The sequence below is a fragment of the Salmo salar genome, chromosome 10 (assembly GCF_965601325.2).
Source record: "Salmo salar chromosome 10, fSalSal1, whole genome shotgun sequence".
NCBI lineage: Eukaryota > Metazoa > Chordata > Actinopteri > Salmoniformes > Salmonidae > Salmo > Salmo salar.
In genome coordinates, this window is record NC_138300.1 from 52,623,326 (window position 1) to 52,643,966 (window position 20,641).

Here is a 20,641-nt window from a genome sequence, read left to right on the forward strand (position 1 = left end):
CAAAATCGAACCCTGAGGAACACCTTTTGGAATATCAAGAAATTCAGATTTAAACCCATCTATCCAGATGGCCTGAGTTGTCGCTAAGATAATTCTGAAACAATAAACAGGCTGTATATCCCAGGCCTACTCTTGATAATTTCTTCAGCAAAACAGAATGATCAACAGTGTCGAATGCCTTTGACAGGTCAATGAACAAGGCAGCACAGCTCTTTTTAGCATCCAAGACATTGACAAGATCATTAACAACTAGCGTGGTTGCTGTGGTAGTACTATGCCCAGGCCTAAAACCTGATTGGTTTATATTAAGAATACAATTATCAGATAAAAAAGGAAACTCAGGATTGTGTAATCATACTATTTGTTCATGGTTCTATCTAGACAATTTGATTTAAAGCACAGGTGCAACAGCCCCTACACTAGATGCATAGCTTTTGTGTCTGCAAATTGAGCGGTGCTCCTCTAATATCTCTGTATGATTAATCTTGTATAGATTCACTCATGCAAGAAAAGGGGGCGTTGACTCCGTTTTTGGCGTTGCCACTGGTGACGCGTCTCCCCCAGCCAAATCCCTCCCTAGACGCCCGGTTTCATTTGTTGTTTTGTGTGTTGCTTTGCTACGGCGCAAGGTGTTCGGACGAATTAGCTGTCAATCTCCGACCAAAATATATTTAGGGTAGGTTGATTAAGGGATCAGTACTGTAGCAGTTCCCAGTGAGATTAATTCTGGGTCTGCTAGAGGTTAATGTGATATTGCAAGAGTCCTTGGACTTTATGCCATTTTCAGGTGCATTTACATTAGCTTGGTAAAGCTAACTAGCTAGCTACTGTACAGTAACATCACAAGCAACCTCTTGTTTTTTTTAGCTGTTTTTTTTTCTACGCTCACGAAATTGAAGATGTCCGACTCCGACATAATGTCTTCAACCGAAGACAGAGCCAAGGAGATTCTGAAGGGGTTTAAGCTGTATCCTTTTCAATTAAGTGAGGTTTGCTTGGTTGTTTAGCTAGCTATTTGGCTACAGTCTTCAGTTAACGTAACTGGCTTAGCTAGCTACCTGTCCTTGCTGTACCACGTTGGCTACCGTTACGTCGTTAGCTAGTTCGTGGATGGCTAGTCTAGGTAACGTTAGCGAAGTTAGATAATATTTTCAGTCTGTTGATGGTTTATTAACTAACTAGCTGGTAACGTTAGTGCTGCTAGTGTCTTTCTTGGCCATGGTCTGAATCTAACGTTAGTTTGCTGTCAAGTTAGCTTAACGTTAGCTAACAGTAATAGGCCTCGCTATCTTATCTAGTTATATACTCAACTCATAGATGTGGTGGTTAACTTTAGCCAATTACTTCGGATAAGTTGATGAGGAGAAGTTACATTGGACAATGATAAGCTATTTAGATATGCATTTAATTGAACATGTAAACATAGGTTAGCTGAATTGTTGCCGTCGCTAGTTAGCTGACTAGCACTAAACTTGGGTAGTCGTTTGCTGATGCTCCCGCTCAGTCTCTGTAGCGCTAGCTGTTCGAACATACAGAACAGTATTGGCCAATTGTCATGCATTGCCTATTACTTGTGCAAGAGCATCGTTTCCTACAGCATCAGTTTCAAGTTTTCGGATGATGGTAGATGAAGGGGAGGAAAGATTTTCAGACAGGAGTTGTGTATATGTGCCATTCAGAGGGTGAATGAGCAAGACCAAAATATTTACGTGTCTTTGAATATGGCATGGTACGGTAGTAGGTACCAGGTGCACGGGTTTGTGTCAAGAACTGAAACACTGTTGGGTTTTTTTCTTCATAAAAGCGTCTTCTAAATGGCATTATTTATTGTATTATTTAAGTTCTCCGCTGTTTCCCGAGTGTATCAATAATGGTCCGCCAGCCAACTTGACACAACTGGGGGAAGCATTGGAGTCAACGTGGTCCAGCATCCCTGTGGAATGCTTTCGACACCTTGTAGAGTCCCTGCCCCGATGAATTGATGCTATTCTAAAGGCCAAAGGTGTTCCTAATGTTTTGTACACTCAGTGTATAATTTAGTGAGTGTGCCTCAGTGCAAGATAGATTTTGGTGCATATAGTTTGTGTATCATTAATTCACTATTTAGCAGTCTTGTGGCTGTCTCGGAGCCTTTTGGTCCAAGAGCCAATGTTCCGGTACTGTTTGCCGGGCGGTAGCAGAGTGAACAGTCTATGGCTTGGGTGGCTGGAGTCTTTGCCAATTTTTTTAGGCCTTCCTCTGACATGGCATAATATAGAGGTACTGGATGGCAGGGAACTCTGCTCCAGTGATGTGCTGGGCTGTCTGCACAACCCTCTGTAGCGCTTTGCGGTCAAGGGTGGTGCATTTTCCGTACCAGCCATTCAAGATGCTCCCGGTGGTGCAGCTGTAGAACTTTCGAGGATCCGAGGGCCCATGCCAAATCTTATCAGCCTCCTGAGGGAGAAGAGGTGCAGCCGTACCCTCGTCGTGGGTATGGACCCCGTTAAGTCTTTAGTGATGTGGACAACAAGGAACTTGAAGTTCTCAACCCACTCCACAACAGCCTGCTCCTGCTGAATACTGTGCTTGTGACAGGAGTTTTCACAAAGATTTCAGCTATAGTTCGAATCGGAGTTCGACTATGACTTATCATAAAGTGTCACTTTATGATAGCTTTGGTCTTCCAGCAATATTGTGTATTAGCAGAAAGCAGGATCCCCCCATTATACTGAAAGGAAGAAAGAAAAAAAATCGGTGTTCATGTAATAAAGTTTAGAAGACAATCATAATTGCTTTCTAATACACTAGATGTATGTCCTTGAACTAATTTACTTTTAAATCGCACACAGAAAAAGTTATAAGGATAATATAGTTGCTAATGGCAGCTTGCAGTAACCTGGTCAGCCTTCAACTTGAGTTACTCAATGAGGGGGCAGCACTGAGCCTGCAATGTCTCTTCCTGGAGTAGCTGTGTGCATGTTATGTCTCCATGAGACAATGCGCTATTGAGTCTTCACATGGGAGTGAATGGTGTCACGTGATCGATGGCATTGTCCTTTCATATATACAGTACCAGTCAAAAGTTTGGACATGCCAACTCATTCAAAGGTTTTCCTTTATTTTCTACATTGTAGAATAATAGTGAAGACATCAACTATGAAATAACACATATATGGAATCATGTAACAAAATAACTGTTAAACAAATCAAAATATATTTGAGATTCTTCAAAGTAACCACCCTTTGTCTTGATGACAGCTTTGCACACTCATTGGCACTCCATCACTCTCCATCTTAGTCAAATAGCCCTTACACAGCCTGGAGCCTTTAGTAGGGGTTTCTTTGCAGCAATTTGACCATGAAGCCTGATTCACGTAGTCACCTCTGAACAGTTGATATCTGTTACTTGAACTCTGTGAAGCATTTAGTTGGGCTGCAATTTTTAAGGCTGGTAACTCTAATGAACTTATCCTCTGCTGTAGAGGTAACTCGGTCTTCCTTTCCTGTGGCGGTCCTCATGAGAGCCAGATTCATCATAGCGCTGGATGTTTTTTGTCATGAAGAAACGTTCAGAGTTCTTGAAATTTCCCCAGAGCGGACCTCTGTTGCAGAGGATAAGTTGATTAGAGTTACCAGCCTCAGAAATTGCAGTCCAAATAATTGCTTCACGGAGTTCAAGTAACAGACATCTTAACATCAACTGTTCAGAGGAGACTGCGTGAATCAGGCCTTCGTGGTCGAATTGCTGCAAAGAAACCACTACTAAAGGACACCAATAAGAAGAGACTTGCTTGGGCCAAGAAACACGAGCAATGGACATTAGACTGGTGGAAATCTGTCGTTTTGGTCTGAGTCCAAATTTGAGATTTTTGGTTCCAACCGCTGTGTCTTTGTGAGACGCAGAGTAGGTGAACAGATAACCTCCACATGTGTGGTTCCCACCGTGAAGCATGGAGGAGGTGTAGGGGTGCTTTGCTGTTGACACTGTCAGTGATTTATTTAGAATGCAAGACACATTTAACCAGCATGGCTACCACAGCATTCTGCAGTGATACGTCATCCGATCTGGTTTGGGCTTAGTGGGACTATCCTTTGTTTTTCAACAGGACAATGACCCAAAACATACCTCCAGGCTGTGTAAGGGCTATTTGACCAAGAAGGAGAGTGATGGAGTGCTGCATCAGATGTCCTGGCCTCCATAGTCACCCAACCTCAACCCAATTGAGATGGTTTGGGATGAGTTGACCGCAGAGTGAAGGAAAAGCAGCCAACAAGTGCTCAGCATATGTGGGAACTCCTTCAACACTGTTGGAAAAGCATTCCAGGTGAAGCTGGTTGAGAGAATGCCAAGAGTGTGCAAAGCTGTCATCAAGGCAAAGGGTGGCAACTTTGAAAAATCTAAACCACAAAATATACTGCTCAAAAAAATAAAGGGAACACTTAAACAACACATCCTAGATCTGAATGAAAGAAATAATCTTATTAAATACTTTTTTCTTTACATAGTTGAATGTGCTGACAACAAAATCACACAAATAATCAATGGAAATCCAATTTATCAACCCATGGAGGTCTGGATTTGGAGTCACACTCAAAATTAAAGTGGAAAACCACTACAGGCTGATCCAATTTTGATGTAATGTCCTTAAAACAAGTCAAAATGAGGCTCAGTAGTGTGTGTGTGTGTGTGGCCTCCACGTGCCTGTATGACCTCCCTACAACGCCTGGGCATGCTCCTGATGAGGTGGCGGATGGTCTCCTGAGGGATCTCCTCCCAGACGTGGACTAAAGCATCCGCCAACTCCTGGACAGTCTGTGGTGCAACGTGGCGTTGGTGGATGGAGCGAGACATGATGTTCCAGATGTGCTCAATTGGATTCAGGTCTGGGGAACGAGCGGGCCAGTCCATAGCATCAATGCCTTCCTCTTGCAGGAACTGCTGACACACTCCAGCCACATGAGGTCTAGCATTGTCTTGCATTAGGAGGAACCCAGGGCCAACCGCACCAGCATATGGTCTCACAAGGGGTCTGAGGATCTCATCTCGGTACCTAATGGCAGTCAGGCTACCTCTGGCGAGCACATGGAGGGCTGTGCGGCCCCCCCAAAGAAATGCCACCCCACACCATGACTGACCCACCACCAAACCGGTCATGCTGGAGGATGTTGCAGGCAGCAGAACGTTCTCCACGGCGTCTCCAGACTCTGTCACGTGCTCAGTGTGAACCTGCTTTCATCTGTGAAGAGCACAGGGCGCCAATTTTCCAATCTTGGTGTTCTCTGGCAAATGCCAAACGTCCTGCACGGTGTTGGGCTGTAAGCACAACCCCCACCTGTGGACGTCGGGCCCTCATACCACCCTCATGGAGTCTGTTTCTGACCGTTTGAGCAGACACATGCACATTTGTGGCCTGCTGGAGGTCATTTTGCAGGGCTCTGGCAGTGCTTCTCCTGCTCCTCCTTGCACAAAGGCGGAGGTAGCGGTCCTGCTGCTGGGTTGTTGCCCTCCTACGGCCTCCTCCACGTCTCCTGATGTAGTGGCCTGTCTCCTGGTAGTGCCTCCATGCTCTGGACACTACGCTAACAGACACAGCAAACCTTCTTGCCACAGCTCGCATTGATGTGCCATCCTGGATGAGCTGCACTACCTGAGCCACTTGTGTGGGTTGTAGACTCCGTCTCATGCTACCACTAAAGTGAAAGCACCACCAGCATTCAAAAGTGACCAAAACATCAGTCAGGAAGCATAGGAATTGAGAAGTGGTCTGTGGTCCCCACCTGCAGAACCACTCCTTTATTGGGGGTGTCTTGCTAATTGCCTATAATTTCCACCTGTTGTCTATTCCATTTGCACAACAGCATGTGAAATTTATTGTCAGTGTTGCTTCCTAAGTGGACAGTTTAATTTCACAGAAGTGTGATTGACTTGGAGTTAAATTGTGTTGTTTAAGTGTTCCCTTTATTTTTTTGAGCAGTGTATATTGTTTTTTTAACACTTTATTTTTTGGTTACTTCATGATTCCATATGTGTTAGTGTGTGTGTGTGTGTGTGTGTGTGTGTGTGTGTGTGTGGTAGAAACCTGAGGATGGGTATAGAGTCTTTGCAGGTAGTCAGTGCGATCCAAATAGTGTCTGGGAGAGAGGGAGGGCAGTGGTAGATATGAGTTACAACAGCCTGCCCTATGTCTAACATGTTTAATCCTACCATAGTGGAGGAGGTCATTTGAGGAGCTTTCCATGTCCCTTCAATGGGTAATGTTTTGTGCATCTCTCCTACTGTAGCTCAGATACAAGCCCTTATTCTGGTTTACATAGGCTAGTACAAGCCAACGGTCCCAAAATAGGCTCGGTAATGCGGACGAGAATAATCACACCTACGCTACTACCACCGGCTTCAAGACTGAAGATCCATCGTTCTTTAATTACACCCTGTACATTAAACATGACTTGGTAGCACTGAGGGTAGGCCTATTCAGTGTTGAATAGGTAAGGGATCGTGGCTCAAGTAGCAGGCTGTGTATTCATGACATTCAAGGCAGGCTTCATTTTCTAGGCTTCTCATTCTTAAATCCTTGATTTGCAAGGACAAGGATTTACTGCCTTATGGTCCTCCTAACAGGCCTGGTGACTGAGTTTTTAACGTGCTACCAGGCACTGCATGGAGCCACAGCCGGCCGCATACTCCTAGAGTACCACAGTCGAGGTCATAATACCCATAAAACCTAGCAGTGAAACACTGAAATGGTTCCAATCGTTTTTTTCCACTGTTCATTTTTCCTGTTTGTGATTATAGGAACACTTGAATGAAGCTCTGTTTCGTGTAGGCTTACCTGGTGTGACGTTTTGATAACCGTGCAAATCTCTCTCGGACAAGGTCCCACTTTTTATTTATTTTGTTTGCCCCCTTTTTTCTCCCCAATTTCGATCTTGTCTCATCGGAAGAGGCGAAGGTTGAGTCATGCATCCTCTGAAACATGACCCGCCAAACCGCGCTTCTTAACACACGCCTACTTAACCCGGAAGCCTGCAGCACTAATGTGTTGGACGAAGCACAGTTTACCTGACAACCGAGGTCAGCCGGCAGGCACCTAGCCCGCCACAAGGAGTTGCTAGAGCGTGATAAGCCAAGTAAAGCCCCCCTGGCCTAATGCAGACTACACTCGGCCTATTGTGCGCCACCCTATAGGACTCCCGATCGTGGCTGGTTGTGATACATTCCAGGATCGAACCCGACTCTGTGACACCCTTAGCACTGTGATGCAGTGCCTTAGACCGCTGTGCCACTTAGGAGGCCCCGGACAAGGTGACTTTTATCAATATATTTGCCTGTATTTACACTAGTAGGCAAAGTTATGTAACCTTATTTAGTCAGACCTACTATGGTGGGTTGTAAAGTAATTGGTATTCACATGTTTCTTTTTTAGGTAGAATTACTGTCATGTTATTGATGCCTAATTGCATACCTTATTTGCACTTTCTCTATTCCAGAACCAATGAGTGTGATGGAGTCTCATCACCTCTCAACTAGGCAAGCTGTTTCAACCTGGAACACTTTTCTCCTGCTTTGGTCTGTTTGTCGTTGCAGGAAGTCCTGAAGAGCTGGAGTGTATGAAGGGTTTTGTCCCAGCCCAGCTCTAACACCTGGCTTAAATAATCAACATAATGAATCACGGTTGTAAGCTAAGATTTGTATTCCAATATGAGCTGGGCAGGAACAAAAGCTTATACATACTCCTGCCATTCAGATCTGTAATTATTCTATACTATGTGTACACATTTTTCATGGGGAGGGGAATTAATTTAGATGGTATTACTATATATAATGCATGTCACACTCAAGTTGAACTTGTTGACTGCTGCTAAGCTGGCAGCTGCTAAGGGAGCAGTTGCAACTAGAAGGCATCACTGGTCCACACCTGCCCTGTCTGTCGGATGAGTAGTATTGGTTTGTACTGCATGTGCCTTTAGGTTCCTCTCCATGTGTAGGCTATTGTACAGTCTTTCATACAGTGCATTCTGAAACTTTTTAAGTTACAGCCTTATTCTAAAATTGATTTCCCCCCCCCCCCCACCCCCATCAACACAATACTCCATAATGACAAACAAACAGGTTTAGAAATTTGTGCAAATTCATTAAAAATAAACTGATATCACATTTACATAAGTATTCAGACCCTTTACTCAGTACTATGTTGAAGCAACTTTGGCAGTGATTACAGCCTTGGGTATGATGCTACAAGCTTTGCACACCTGTATTTGGGTAGTTTCTCCCATTCTCTGCAGATCCTCTTAAGCTCTGTCAGGTTGGATGGGAGTGTCGCTGCACAGCTATTTTCAGGTCTCTCGAGAGGTTCGATCGGGTTCAAGCCCGGGCTCTGGCTGGGCCACTCAAGGACGTTCAGAGACATGGCCCAATGCCACTCCTGCATTGTCTTGGCTGTGTGCTTAGGGTTGTTGTGCTGTTGGAAGGTGAACCTTCACCCCAGTCTGAGGTCCTGAGCGCTCTGGAGCAGGTTTTTAATCAAGGATCTCTGTACTTTGCTCCGTTAATCTTTCCCTTGATCCTGACTAGTCTCCCTGCTGCTGAAAAACATCAACACAGAATGAAGTTGCCACCAGCATGCTTCACCGTAGGGATGATGCCAGGTTTCCTCCAGATGTCACACTTTGCATTCAGGCCAAATAGTTCAATCTTGGTTTCAACAGACCAGAGAATTGTATTTCTCATGTTCTGAGAGTCCTTTAGGTGCCTTTTGGCAAACTCCATGCGGACTGTCATGTTCCTTTTAGTGGCTTCCGTCTGGCCACTCTACCATAAAGGCCTGATTTGGTGGAGTGCTGCAGAAATGGTTGTCCTTCTGGAAGATTCTCCCATCTCCACAGAACCTTTTGGAGCTCTGTCAGAGTGACCATCGGGTTCTTGGTCACCTCCCAGAGCAAGGCCATGCTCCCCCGATTGCTCTATGAGTCTTGTTAGTTCCAAATGTCTTCCATTTAAGAATGATTGAGGCCACTGTGTTCTTGGGGACATTCAATGCTGCAGAAATGTTTTGGTACCCTTCCCAATATCTGTGCCCTGACACAATCCTGTCTCTGAGCTCTACGGACAATTCCTTCTACCCAATGGCTTGGTTTTTGCTCTGACATGCACTGTCAACTGTGGGACCTTTTATATAGACAGGTGTGTGTCTTTCCAAATCATGTCCATTTAATTTACCACAGGTGGACTCTATCAAGTTGTAGAAACATCTCAATGATGATCAATGGAAACAGGATGCACCTGAGCTCAATTTCGGATCTCATAGCAAAGTAGTCTGAATACTCATGTAAATAAGGTATTTCTCTTCTAAAAAAAATGTTTCCAAACATTCCTAAAAACCATTTGTTATATATATATATTTTTTTGTCCATTATGGGATATTATTTGTAGATTGAAATATTTGCTCAATTTTAGAATTAGCCTGTAACGTAACAATGTAAGGGGTCTGAATACTTTCTGAATGTACTGTATGTGTAGTAGTTTCTCACATTGCTTAGTTTATCATTTGTGTCAACTTTGCGGGGGGTTGAACACTTCTCTAATCAAAAATGTGTTATTTTCCATTTAATTATTCTTCCACTTTGAAGATTTTTATTTAATTAAATTTTTTACAAAAAAATGACATCCATTTTAATCCCACTTTGTAACACAACAAAATGTGGAAGAAGTCAAAGGGTGTGAATACTTCCTGAAGGCTTTGTAGCTGCATTTAGGCATGGCTTCCTTATTTTTTTTGTCTGAAGTATTTCTCATTCTACTGGAGTTTACCTAGTATTTTATACTGAACAAAAATATGTACACAACATGCAATCATTTCAAGTATTTTACTGAGTTACAGTTCATATGATGTGTTGCTGCCATGCTATGTTGTCTTAGGTATCTTTATGTGGTGTCTCTCTTGTCGTTGTGTGTGTTTAAAAAAAAAATCCCAGCCCTCGTCCCCGCAGGAGGCATTTTGGTAGGCCGTCATTGTAAATAAGAATTTGTTCTTAACTGACTTGCCTAGTTAAATAAAATTTGAGGAAATCAGTCAATTGAAATAAATTCACTAGGCCCTACTCTATGGATTTTACATGATTTTAAATACAGATATGCAACTGTTGTTCACAGATACCTTAAAGGAAATGGGCCTCAGGATCTCATCACGGTATTTCTGTGCATTCAAATTGCCATCGATGAAATGCAATTGTGTTCGTTGTCCGTATCTTATGCCTGCCCATACCATAACCCCACCGCCATCATGGGGCACTCTGTTCACAACGTTGACATCAGCAAACCGCTCGCCCACACAGCGCCATACGTTGGAGGCGGCTCTGGTGGGCATTCCTGAAGTCAACATGCCACTTGCATGCTCCCTCAACTTGAGACATCTGTGCCATTGTGTTATTGTCCCCAGCACAAGGTACACCTGTGTAATGATCATGCTGTTTAATCAGCTTTTTGATATGCCACACCTGTCAGGTGGATGGATGATATTGGCAAAGGAGAAACACTCACTAATAGGGATGTAAACAAATTTGTGCACATAATTTGAGAGAAATAAGCTTTTTGTGCATATGGAACATTTTGGGGATTTTTTTATTTCAGCTCATAAAACATGGGATCGACAGTCCTGTTTGGCACAGTTGGTAGAGCATGGTGCTTGCAACGCCAAGGTTGTGGGTTCTATTCCCGCTGGGGACCTGTGACAAAAGTATGGAAATGTATACACTCATACTCTTATCCAGAGCAATTTACAGTATCTGCTAAAATGGCTAAATATTTGTTTATATTTTTGTTCAGCGTGTATTAAGCCTACCTTCAACATCCCAGTTATTTCTCTATTTGTAACTCACCCACCAAAAATCACAATATGCAGTTTTACATTTTGCTTTATTTGTGCTGGTCTAATTCCTATCATGGAAAAGCAGAAGAATCTGTGCGCTCTCAGATGAATAAGTAATTTAAGCTTTACTTCAAGTCAGATGTTTATTTTATGTATGCATTGTTTACTATTTAGATTTCTTTAAAACTATGTAATTATTGGAGTTAAGGTGATTGATCGGTGACTAGGTGCATTCTTGTCAAATAAATATGCCTATTCATTCATGACCTGTTAAATTCTACTATGAATTAGTCTGGCTTTGAATCTACAACAGAACGTGTCAACAAGTTAGTTCTGAATCGCTTTAATACAGCAGTGCATTCTGACACCATTTAATTGAAATAGATATCACCTCGTTCATATAGTTGGCAGAAATAAGGGATTAAATGTAGACCACCAGCTGAAGGAGAAGAGGATCTGGTCAAATAAGGCTAAATTGCTAATATCATCTAGGTAGGTTAGCTAGCTAGCTAGCGTCTTTGCAAAAAATATATGTAGCTTAGTATTCATGGCATAATGTAAATATCTGACTGATAGTATTGTGTACAAGACCAAATGCATAAATAAGCTAACAAATATTATTTTAAATAAAATATAGATCAGTAAATCAAAATATTTTGTTTTGTTTCAAGGTAGCTAGCTAGCTGACAGCAAAGGTGTTCGCTAGAGATGGCCTGCAGGAATTTATAGTCTGCAGGAATTTATAGTCTACTTTGATGGTAATTAGCATTTTCACATTTGAAAGTAAATGGAGCTGACTATATTGATAAAAGTAACCTTGTCCTAGAGCGATTTACATGGTTATCAAAACGTCATGCCAGGGAAAGCCTACATGAAACACAGACCTTGTATGAAAGGGTTCTAAAATGGGTGGTTTAAAAATGTAGGACCAATTTCCGTGTTTGACCGCTAGGTTTTATGGGGCTCTATTGTGTAACTGATTTTAGGACCTTTGCAAAAGAGGTTAGCCTTTGAATTTTTGTTTTGTTGTGGCTTGCGAGAGAATCCCGAGTGGCGCAGTGGTCTAAGGCACTGCATCTCAGTGCAAGAGGCATCACTACAGTCCCTGATTTGAATCCAGGCTCTGATTGGGAGTGCCATAAGGTGGCACACAATTGGCCCAAGAATTTGTTCTTAAATGACTTGTCTAGTTAAATAAAGGTTACACTTTTATTTCAAAAAGATTATACAGAGGATAGTCAAGTTGTTTGAAGTTTAAGCTGATCCTCCTGAGACCAAGCAATCAATCTGTACTCTGAGGAATTGTCCATCTTTGAACTAAAACCAAAAACTCCTTCCTTCCCCCCTCTTTAAAATTTTACGTAACGAGCATCAGATTAATCGTGATTACAACATCATCAAGAAACAGGCTACATTCACACAGATTTCTCAAGGTTTTTCCATCAAATGAATCTAGAAGTGGTGTATTTATTTGATGTGAATCGCTTTGTGTGCCATGTGGTGACTATCGGGTTAAGGAGGTTAGGAAGTCTTCCCCAGTATGACCAGGTTTTTGGCCAGTAGGTCATTGTCTTATGCAATGAGGATATTTATAGAAAGCACTAGAAGTTGTATCACAGCAGGGATAATTCAAAGAAGGCACAAAAGACGTGCTACAACTCAGCTTCATCACCAATTTGCTTGTTTGCAGACTTTGACGTCTAGCATAATATTCACATTCTGTAATGAATGTAGGTATAACCTGAAATTATGAAAATGTGATTTGTGTGCTATTCCCTTGTGCTGCCTAATCAGATTATTTGATACTTTGATTCCTGGGAACTGCCTTGCATCCATGAATAACCCAGTACTGTGTGCCTTATGCCTAGGCTATAGCCGATTACCCAAGTCGTGCTGAGAATCCTGCCTTTCCATAGAACACCACAGTATTTTAGTAAGCCGCCCTACAGTAGTTCATTGTATTGAAAAACCTCTCTGCAGTTTGGTTAATTAGACAAATGTACATCTCAGACTAAAAATCTACTGGCTACATGACTGATTTATGTATGATGATGCTGCTGCTGCATTGGGCTTCCTGGCTTGTACAGGAACACTGCTTCAACATCGCCTCTGTTATGTCCCTAAGGAAAGGCAAAGGCTGGCCTCGGAGGAGAATGCAGTGTGCACTGCAGCCAGCTTCTGCTTCCCCTGAGTAGACCTGACTTGCATTTTAATCTGTCCCTGTAACAAACTGATTCACAGAACTGTGTGAACACAATGACTGGCTAACCTCACAGTGAAAGTCTGAGTTGGTCTAGTGGTAGGATATTTGAACTGTTGGACTTCAGAAAAGTAAAACTGTCTCAATTGCATTTCTGAAGATGTATGTTAAAAAATAGTTTTTTGAGATGTATTCATTTGCAATGGTTTCATTTGACAGTTTATGCAATATTGCATGCGTCATGACTTTTATATCTCGTGTTTATTGCATGTGCAGTCAAATGTGATTTTCCTGTGTTTTAGATTCCCACTATGAGGTGGGAATAATACTCTGTGATAGTCTAAGATCTGTTTGAAAAGACCGGTTTTTGAAATGTCAGCTTTGTTTGCATGGGTGGGTTCTTTGGACCACTTGGCTACATCACCCGGTGATACAAGTTAACCCTATCAGTCCCGAGACGCCAGCGAAAATCGGCTTTTCATTTATCTGACTTTTCATTTATCTGCATGTCCAGCCTTTATATTTAGTCTCAGAATGAAGTGTTTTACCATGTTCTTTTCAGGACAACCACGGCTCCAAGTAGAACACGAAGCAATTTGACATAAACAGTTGCATTCATGAGTTTTATTGACAAATCTCAACAACAACTAAAATGTCTGATAAAAATGCATTTCTGAATGCTGTAAATACAGAAATTGTTTGCTCTGTGGGAAATCAATATCCAACTAGTCAGTGACAACTGTGTAGAGTTTGACAGCAACTATGAGCTTATTACAGTATTATAGACGGTGTGACCTTGGATTCATTTGGTTAAGACCATAACAAAGAGAGTTTGCCCTCCATTAATAGCTCGTTTTCAGGTTATATATCCCTCACATTAGGCTCCTCCAATTATGCCCCTCACTTATGCCCCCGGACAGTCTTAGCAAAATTGTTCATGAAGAAATTGCTTTTTTGCTAAGACGTTACTTTTGTTTCTTTTTGACCATTTGAATTGAAAAACAATCACAGTAAGGTACTTAATTGTTATCCAGAACAAATTTGATATTGAGAAGAAGGGGGAAAAAAGTTTACATGGACCATTTTTAAAGCTATTCTTTAAAAATGAATGGGGCTTAAGTGAGGCTAGCATGCCCCTAGGGGCTAATTAAAAGCCTGTTTGAGTATATTGGGGAACAAGGGTCTATCCCCCCTGAGGATCTTCTCTGCTTAGAGCCAGGGATCTCAGTAGGTGTGATCCTGGAGACATCTGTCACCTGTTTCCCCACTGGGCCTAATATAACTGCGTTGAGCTGACATCTCTATCCGGGCCTATTATGAAGAACTTTGTGTTGTCTAGGCCCTAGTCTATGACCTTAGAATGTACTGGAAACATTTTCCGGAATTGTTCTCTGCAGCCAGTTAATGAGCTTAATTTAAAATATATATATATAATTCACAGTGAAGCAGCAGCAGGACAGATCGTATTCTAATCCATTCATAAAACGTTAGATGGGTAGGCGCTGCTAAGTTACTCTGTCCCCCAGTCATTGTCCAGCAGGACTGACAACTGTGTTCAAATCAATTAAATGATGTTGGAGACAGACGGCACAAAGTCCACAGCCAAAATAGTACCTAACAAACCCGCTTCACACAAAGCATCCCAGTCATGTACAGAGTTTGAATGAAGGGGTAAAACTGTAGCCTGGTGTACACCAGACTGATTACCTATGTTTTCTGAGGAAGTTTCTATTGAGATGACAGAGCCACGTACTGTAGACTTGAGTATCAGTCTAGGAGGATGTGGGAAGCTGCTGGGTGGTTGGTGACTGAGCTACCCAATGTTGCTGGGCTGCAGTCTGTCAGACTTTGAAAGGATTAACTGATTCAAAGCACCACACGTTTCATCTCGCTAAGACAGTCCTAGCTCCACAGCAGCTAGCTAGCTAAGCTCCGCGTTGGAGTTGGTTGCGTCATGTTTCTGTTTTCACTTGACATCAACTGTTATTTTCCTACCTGCTGTTTTTGAAGTTTGGTCATTCTATATTTAGATTCTTATTATTAGTTTGAAAGAATTGATCCCGTGTGCTGAATGGCTCGACAGACACTTTGCTCCTCCGATTTAATTCCGTTTCGCTGTTTGAAGCCCTTAGTCATGAAATAGTGATGTCAACTGAATGGCATTGTGTCCTGAGGAGGGCTGGCGCTGTGCAGGCTGCTGCTGACACCCTGTTGGGGGGGGGGTGCAGCAGCACAGATGGTCTTGACACAAGGGTTCAGGTGCTTCTGACATGGAGTACCCTCTAGTTGACACACGAGCCACATCTTCAGGTCGGCTTCCAGAGCCGAGTCAGAAACTCTTTGTTCTGTTAGCACCAGCTGGAGAACTCTTACGTGACACACTTGCCTCGGCTTGCACCACTTGACCTATTAGAAGAGGTTAGATAGTAGCAGCTACATAATCATGGGTGGCTTTATTGGCCACTCCAATAAAATAACATTGTGTGAGAGCTGGTGTACATAACTACAGCCACAAACGTCAGCACTCTAAGAGGTTTGGAAGTATAAAAATAGACCTAGACAGTTTCTTTTTTGGCTTTAACTCGTGCCCACTAGTTGCATTATCAAGAAGACCTGTGTCCGTTGGTTAGCTTCTTTTTTTTCAGAGACTGAGTTGAACATCTTTTGCATACTTCTGGATTACCTGTTGGTTCCGAGAGATCAAAGGTTCTATATCGTTTTGTATTTACCTCCTTTTGATTGGGCTTGGCTACTGTTTGAATTGTCTATCAGTTGGCTTCCACTAAACTATCGTAACTTGATGGGTTTCCTGTTATCCTGGGTGCCACCTTGAGGAATATTGGCGTTACTTAATTGATCCCTGGCTCTGAGAGAAAATTCTAAGGTTTGCCACAAGCTGCAGACACAAACAGTACAGACCAGAAACCAGAACCTAGACAAGGCTACTGTTGCCTGATGGAAGTACATGGCTGTGTCCGTAGTGTTCCTCGACTCCCTCTGCCAGAAACTGGATGAACCTGCGTGATGCTGAGACTGGGAAGGTGCTGTGGCAGGGAACGGAGGACCTGTCTCTTCCTGGGGTCGAACATGAAGGTACTGGCAGGTTTACTGTCATCTTGCTTCCCTCCTGGAGTAAACCTGTATTTTTAGGCCTTATATTCCAACCACTACCAAGATGACCACTCGGTTCTAACCATCCCAGCAGTCAGTTTTTCCTTACGAGCTTGAACCCCTGAACCAATGTCAAAATACCCAAAATGTTCAATGTTGTGTATATTGTAATCAATAGAAAAAGGGAACATGTATTTTATGTGAGAAAGTAGCCTAGCTCTAGGTAAACATTAGGGGCCTAATTTATAAATCTATCATTTCTTCATTCGCCATTTCTGAAAAGTGCGCATGTACAAAAATAGAGAGATTTATAAACTTGGCGCACGCCATACATAAGCATGTTTCTCGTTTATAAATCAAACCTGTCATAAAACTGTGTGCGTGAACGTGCATTAGTGGGGCGGCAGGTAGCCTAGTGGTTAGAGCGTTGGACTTGTAACCGAAAGGATGCAAGATCGAACCCCCAAGCTGCCCCTGAACAAGGCAGTTAACCCACTGTTCCTAGGCCGTCATTGAAAATAAAAATGTGTTCTTAACTGACTTGCCTAGTTAAATAAATAAAAAAGTACTCCACCTGAAAAACGCTCTCCATTCACCTTTTGTGGTGACAATAACACCCTTTTTATTTGAGGTATAATTTTAAACTATTGGCATTATGCCACAGCATGCAAAAGACGTTCAATATTTAGTTAATCAATATATTATTGGGTTTCTATGTCCTACCTTGGTATAGACTATGAGCTTAAATTGGCATTGACGTCGCCACCTATCACACAGCAATACTGTAGCCTAAGTTTACCCAAACTGTCAAATATTTTACATAAAGCTATTTACTGTTTGGGCAGGATGTTTTAATCTTTTTCAGTAATTTATGCTGTATCTGGAAAAGGACTGTCAGTTACTGAAAGATAAAAATAAAAAAATGCCAAATTGTTGTGGACATGTCTGCAGAACATTTGAATTCAACAATGTTTTGCATTGACTTTCCCCCCGACCTAAATATGGACTGCCTTGCTAATTGTGAAACATTGTCTAAGGCAGGATACAAAAAAAATGGAATTCCAGTAACTTACTTACAGTAGCTTACTGAGGCCTAAATCACTAAAAGATCAATGGCCTAAATTCGACTGCATAACGGTATTATAAACCGTGCTGCCTATGATATTGCAAAACTTGAAATACATATAACCTATCTATTTACTAGGCTACTAGGTCCAATTAAATGAGAGATGCGCATGGTAAGTTGTTGTATGGCTCCTTCAGGAATATAAACCTAATCAAGACCAGAAAAGGTAATGAATATATTCTGCAATGGTTATAAAATATATAGGAAAAAGATTCCTATTTGTAATTATTTTAGATTCTAAAAGAAAAATGGATCCTCTCGGTAATGGTAAATGGCTGCATTCTTTTATTTTTTACTGTTTTTAGTTTTTTATGAATCTGCGATTTGCACAAATGACTTACTTGCCAGCTTGCAATACAATATTTCAATCACAAGCAGATGTGCATACGCATGATCTAAAGTTGGCAGGGATGTAAGCACATTCTCACATCAAGTACATTTTTTTTAAATGCCAACTTTAGCGTGAACTGGCACACACACATTTTGGGGTATATTTTGTATATACGCACAGTTTATAAATGAGACCCCAGGATGTTGTTTGTGTTGTGACTACATTTCTTCTCTCCTAATTAGTAGTTTGACCGTCCATTTTTATTTCCTTGCAGCTCGAGTCCCCAAGAAAATTCTCAAGTGCAAAGCTGTGTCCAGAGAGCTAAATTTCTCTTCATCAGAAAAACTGGAAAAGTTCCGCCTTGAGCAGAAGGTTTTCTTCAAAGGCCAGTGCTTAGAAGGTACTAGTCTCTTTTATCTGTTTCAATAATCATGCTTTTTATATACAGGTAACAGCCAAAATAAAGGAAACACCATCATAGTGTCTTAATAGGGTATTGGACCACCACGAGCTGCCAGAACATATTCAATGCGCCTTGGCATAGATTCTAGAACTGTCTGGAACTCTGTTGGAGGGATGCGACACCATTCGTCCACAATAAATAAATGTTTTGTTGATGGTGGTGGAAAACGTTGTCTCAGGCGCCGCTCCAGAATCTCCCATAAGTGTTTAATTAGCCTTCCCTGTAGCTCAGTTGGTAGAGCATGGTGTTTGCAACACCAGGGTTGTGGGTTCGATTCCCACGGGGGGCCAGCACAGAAAAATAAAAAAATGTATGAAATTGTATGAAATGTATGCATTCACTACTGTAAGTCGCTCTGGATAAGAGCGTCTGCTAAATGACTAAAATGTAAAATGTAAAATGTAATTGGGTTGAGATCTGGTGACAGAGACACACACACACACACCCATTACAGACAGAAATAATCCTCAGCATCCCCACCACCCTCAGACGATCCCATAGGTAAAGAAGCCGTGGAGGTCCTGGGCTGGCGTGGTTACACGTGGTCTGCTGTTTTGAGACCGGTTGGACGTACTGCCAAATTCTCTAAAATGATGTTGGAGGCGGCTTATGGTAGAGAAATTAACATTAATTTCTCTGGCAACAGCTCTTTTGGACATTCCTGCAGTCAGCATGACAATTGCACGCTCCCTCAACTTGAGACATGGCTTATCTTTACGAAGGAGAAATGCTCAGTAACAAGGATATAAAGCTTTTTGTGCTTATGGAACATTCCTGGGATCTTTTATTTCAGCTCTGCAAACACGGGAACAACAACTTACATGTTGCGTTTACATGTTTGTTCAATATACTTTGTATGCCTCATTTACTCAAGTTTTTCCTTTATTTTGGCAGTTACCTGTATCACAGATTATCCATTTTATTGACCTGATACTGTAGTGGCCGCTCTAACAAGTAAAATAAATGTCTTCAAAAATGGAAGGTAGTCTGGAGGAGGCAAGAGCCGGTTGGACCGTTCTAGCCAATGAGAGGGCAGATACGCATGTGAACAACAGGCACAACGGTTACCACAAGTTGCCGGGATTTCATGTGTCCTACTTATATCAGTACACTCGTAACAACCTAATCATTACGAAACTTATATTCGGTCTAATGAGCCACGCATAGCAAATAAGCCATTACATTTTTGGTTAACCAAATTCGACACTAATTGACCTCCAATCAAAAACTCTTTGCTTGGTGAGCAAAAAAAAACATTTTTTAAACACCACCCACCTGCTGGAGAAGACAGATTTTGGGCTCAGTTATCCCTCTCGCTTCGCCTCTTCCTTTCTGCCTGTATGTACTAAAGAATACAATATCCGTGCATAGTGAATAAACACTCATTGAATGTATTTTGGATGGCTCTCTCCTCTACCTGCAGAATGGTTCTTTGAGTTTGGCTTTGTGATTCCCAACTCCACAAACACATGGCAGTCTTTGATAGAGGCGGCTCCAGAGTCGCAGATGATGCCCGCAAATGTTTTAACGTAAGAGTTAATATATATTTTTGATAAACTATTTAAGCCTTTTTTGCATTTATCTGCATGTGTTGTTGGGTCTTTTGGTCATTGTCCTACATGTGGGTTGTGCAATTGTTTGTAGGTAATATAGAACTGTCACTCACTAGGCTGCATCTTGAATAAGTAATGAGGCTACAGCCAAATATTCCTCCACACTTTATCTAATCTACATCAAACTTCCAGTAAACTGCAATGTCCTTGTTATGGGGGTGGCTTTGTCTCATATTTTGCAGCTAGAGATTAGTGTTTGCTGAATTGTAATGTTTTTCTCCTTTTCAGTGGAAATGTTGTTATAGAGACCAAGTTCTTTGATGACGATCTTCACGTCAGCACCTCGCGAGTACGACTTTTCTATGTCTGAAGAAGAACGAACAACTTACTTTTTTATTTTCTATTAATCCTTGAAGTGAGGGTGGGGGAAAAAAACAGGACCATGCATACACAACTGATTGTTGTTATCCAATGGTCACTGGAAGCCGAGTTCGACGGAGTGCATTTCTCTTTACAGTGACGGGTGACGGCAGCACTAAAGGGAACAGTGCAGGAAGAAACCAACATCCAACCAAGTCATCAAGATCACACTGGCTTCTTGGCAGACAAGACTTTTTGTATGTAAATATATATATATATATATATATGTGGGCAAAGATGATGCTCATGGCAAGAAATTTTAAAAATTATTTTATTTGTACATTCATTTTTTTCCTTGTCATTCCAGAAATGTCACCCTGCGATGTACACTGCTCCATTGTCACCTTGTGTTTTCGATGTTTGCTTCCAGTTGATGTTGTGGTTGCTGATATTGTCATTGTTTGGATTTTTTTTAGCTGTTACTAATCTTGTAAAATAGACTGTGTTTATTACTACACGAATTACGGATTAAAATATGTTCACTACATTTTTTTTGTAGTTGATGAAGTTTAACTGCAACAGAATATGTGGTTCATGCAAGATATTTTGTCTCCTAGGATCCCAAACTTGGCTAGTGTATGAGGCATGGG

At 41.8% G+C, this 20,641-nt stretch overlaps 1 protein-coding gene across 3 annotated transcripts; it reads left to right on the forward strand.

Annotated features, from left to right (window-relative positions):
* The first annotated feature begins 576 nt into the window (after positions 1-576).
* pde6d (phosphodiesterase 6D, cGMP-specific, rod, delta) lies at positions 577-20,538 on the forward strand. 3 transcript variants are annotated; one of them, XR_006756969.2, is made up of 7 exons: positions 637-967; positions 16,052-16,140; positions 17,890-18,015; positions 19,502-19,607; positions 19,920-19,980; positions 20,149-20,248; positions 20,359-20,538. XR_006756969.2 is itself a non-coding variant. In XM_045687905.2 (6 exons), exons 2-6 carry the CDS (start codon positions 900-902, stop codon positions 19,999-20,001), a joined length of 471 nt encoding a protein of 156 aa, XP_045543861.1. In that variant the 5' UTR covers positions 577-676; positions 868-899; the 3' UTR covers positions 20,002-20,248. The 3 variants fall into 3 exon arrangements, 2 of the variants coding, with proteins under 2 accessions (XP_045543861.1, XP_082813197.1); XM_045687905.2 differs by lacking the exon at positions 20,359-20,538 and having other exon boundaries at positions 577-676; positions 868-967; positions 19,920-20,248; XM_082957071.1 differs by lacking the exon at positions 20,359-20,538 and having other exon boundaries at positions 19,920-20,248.
* Positions 20,539-20,641: the final 103 nt, after the last annotated feature.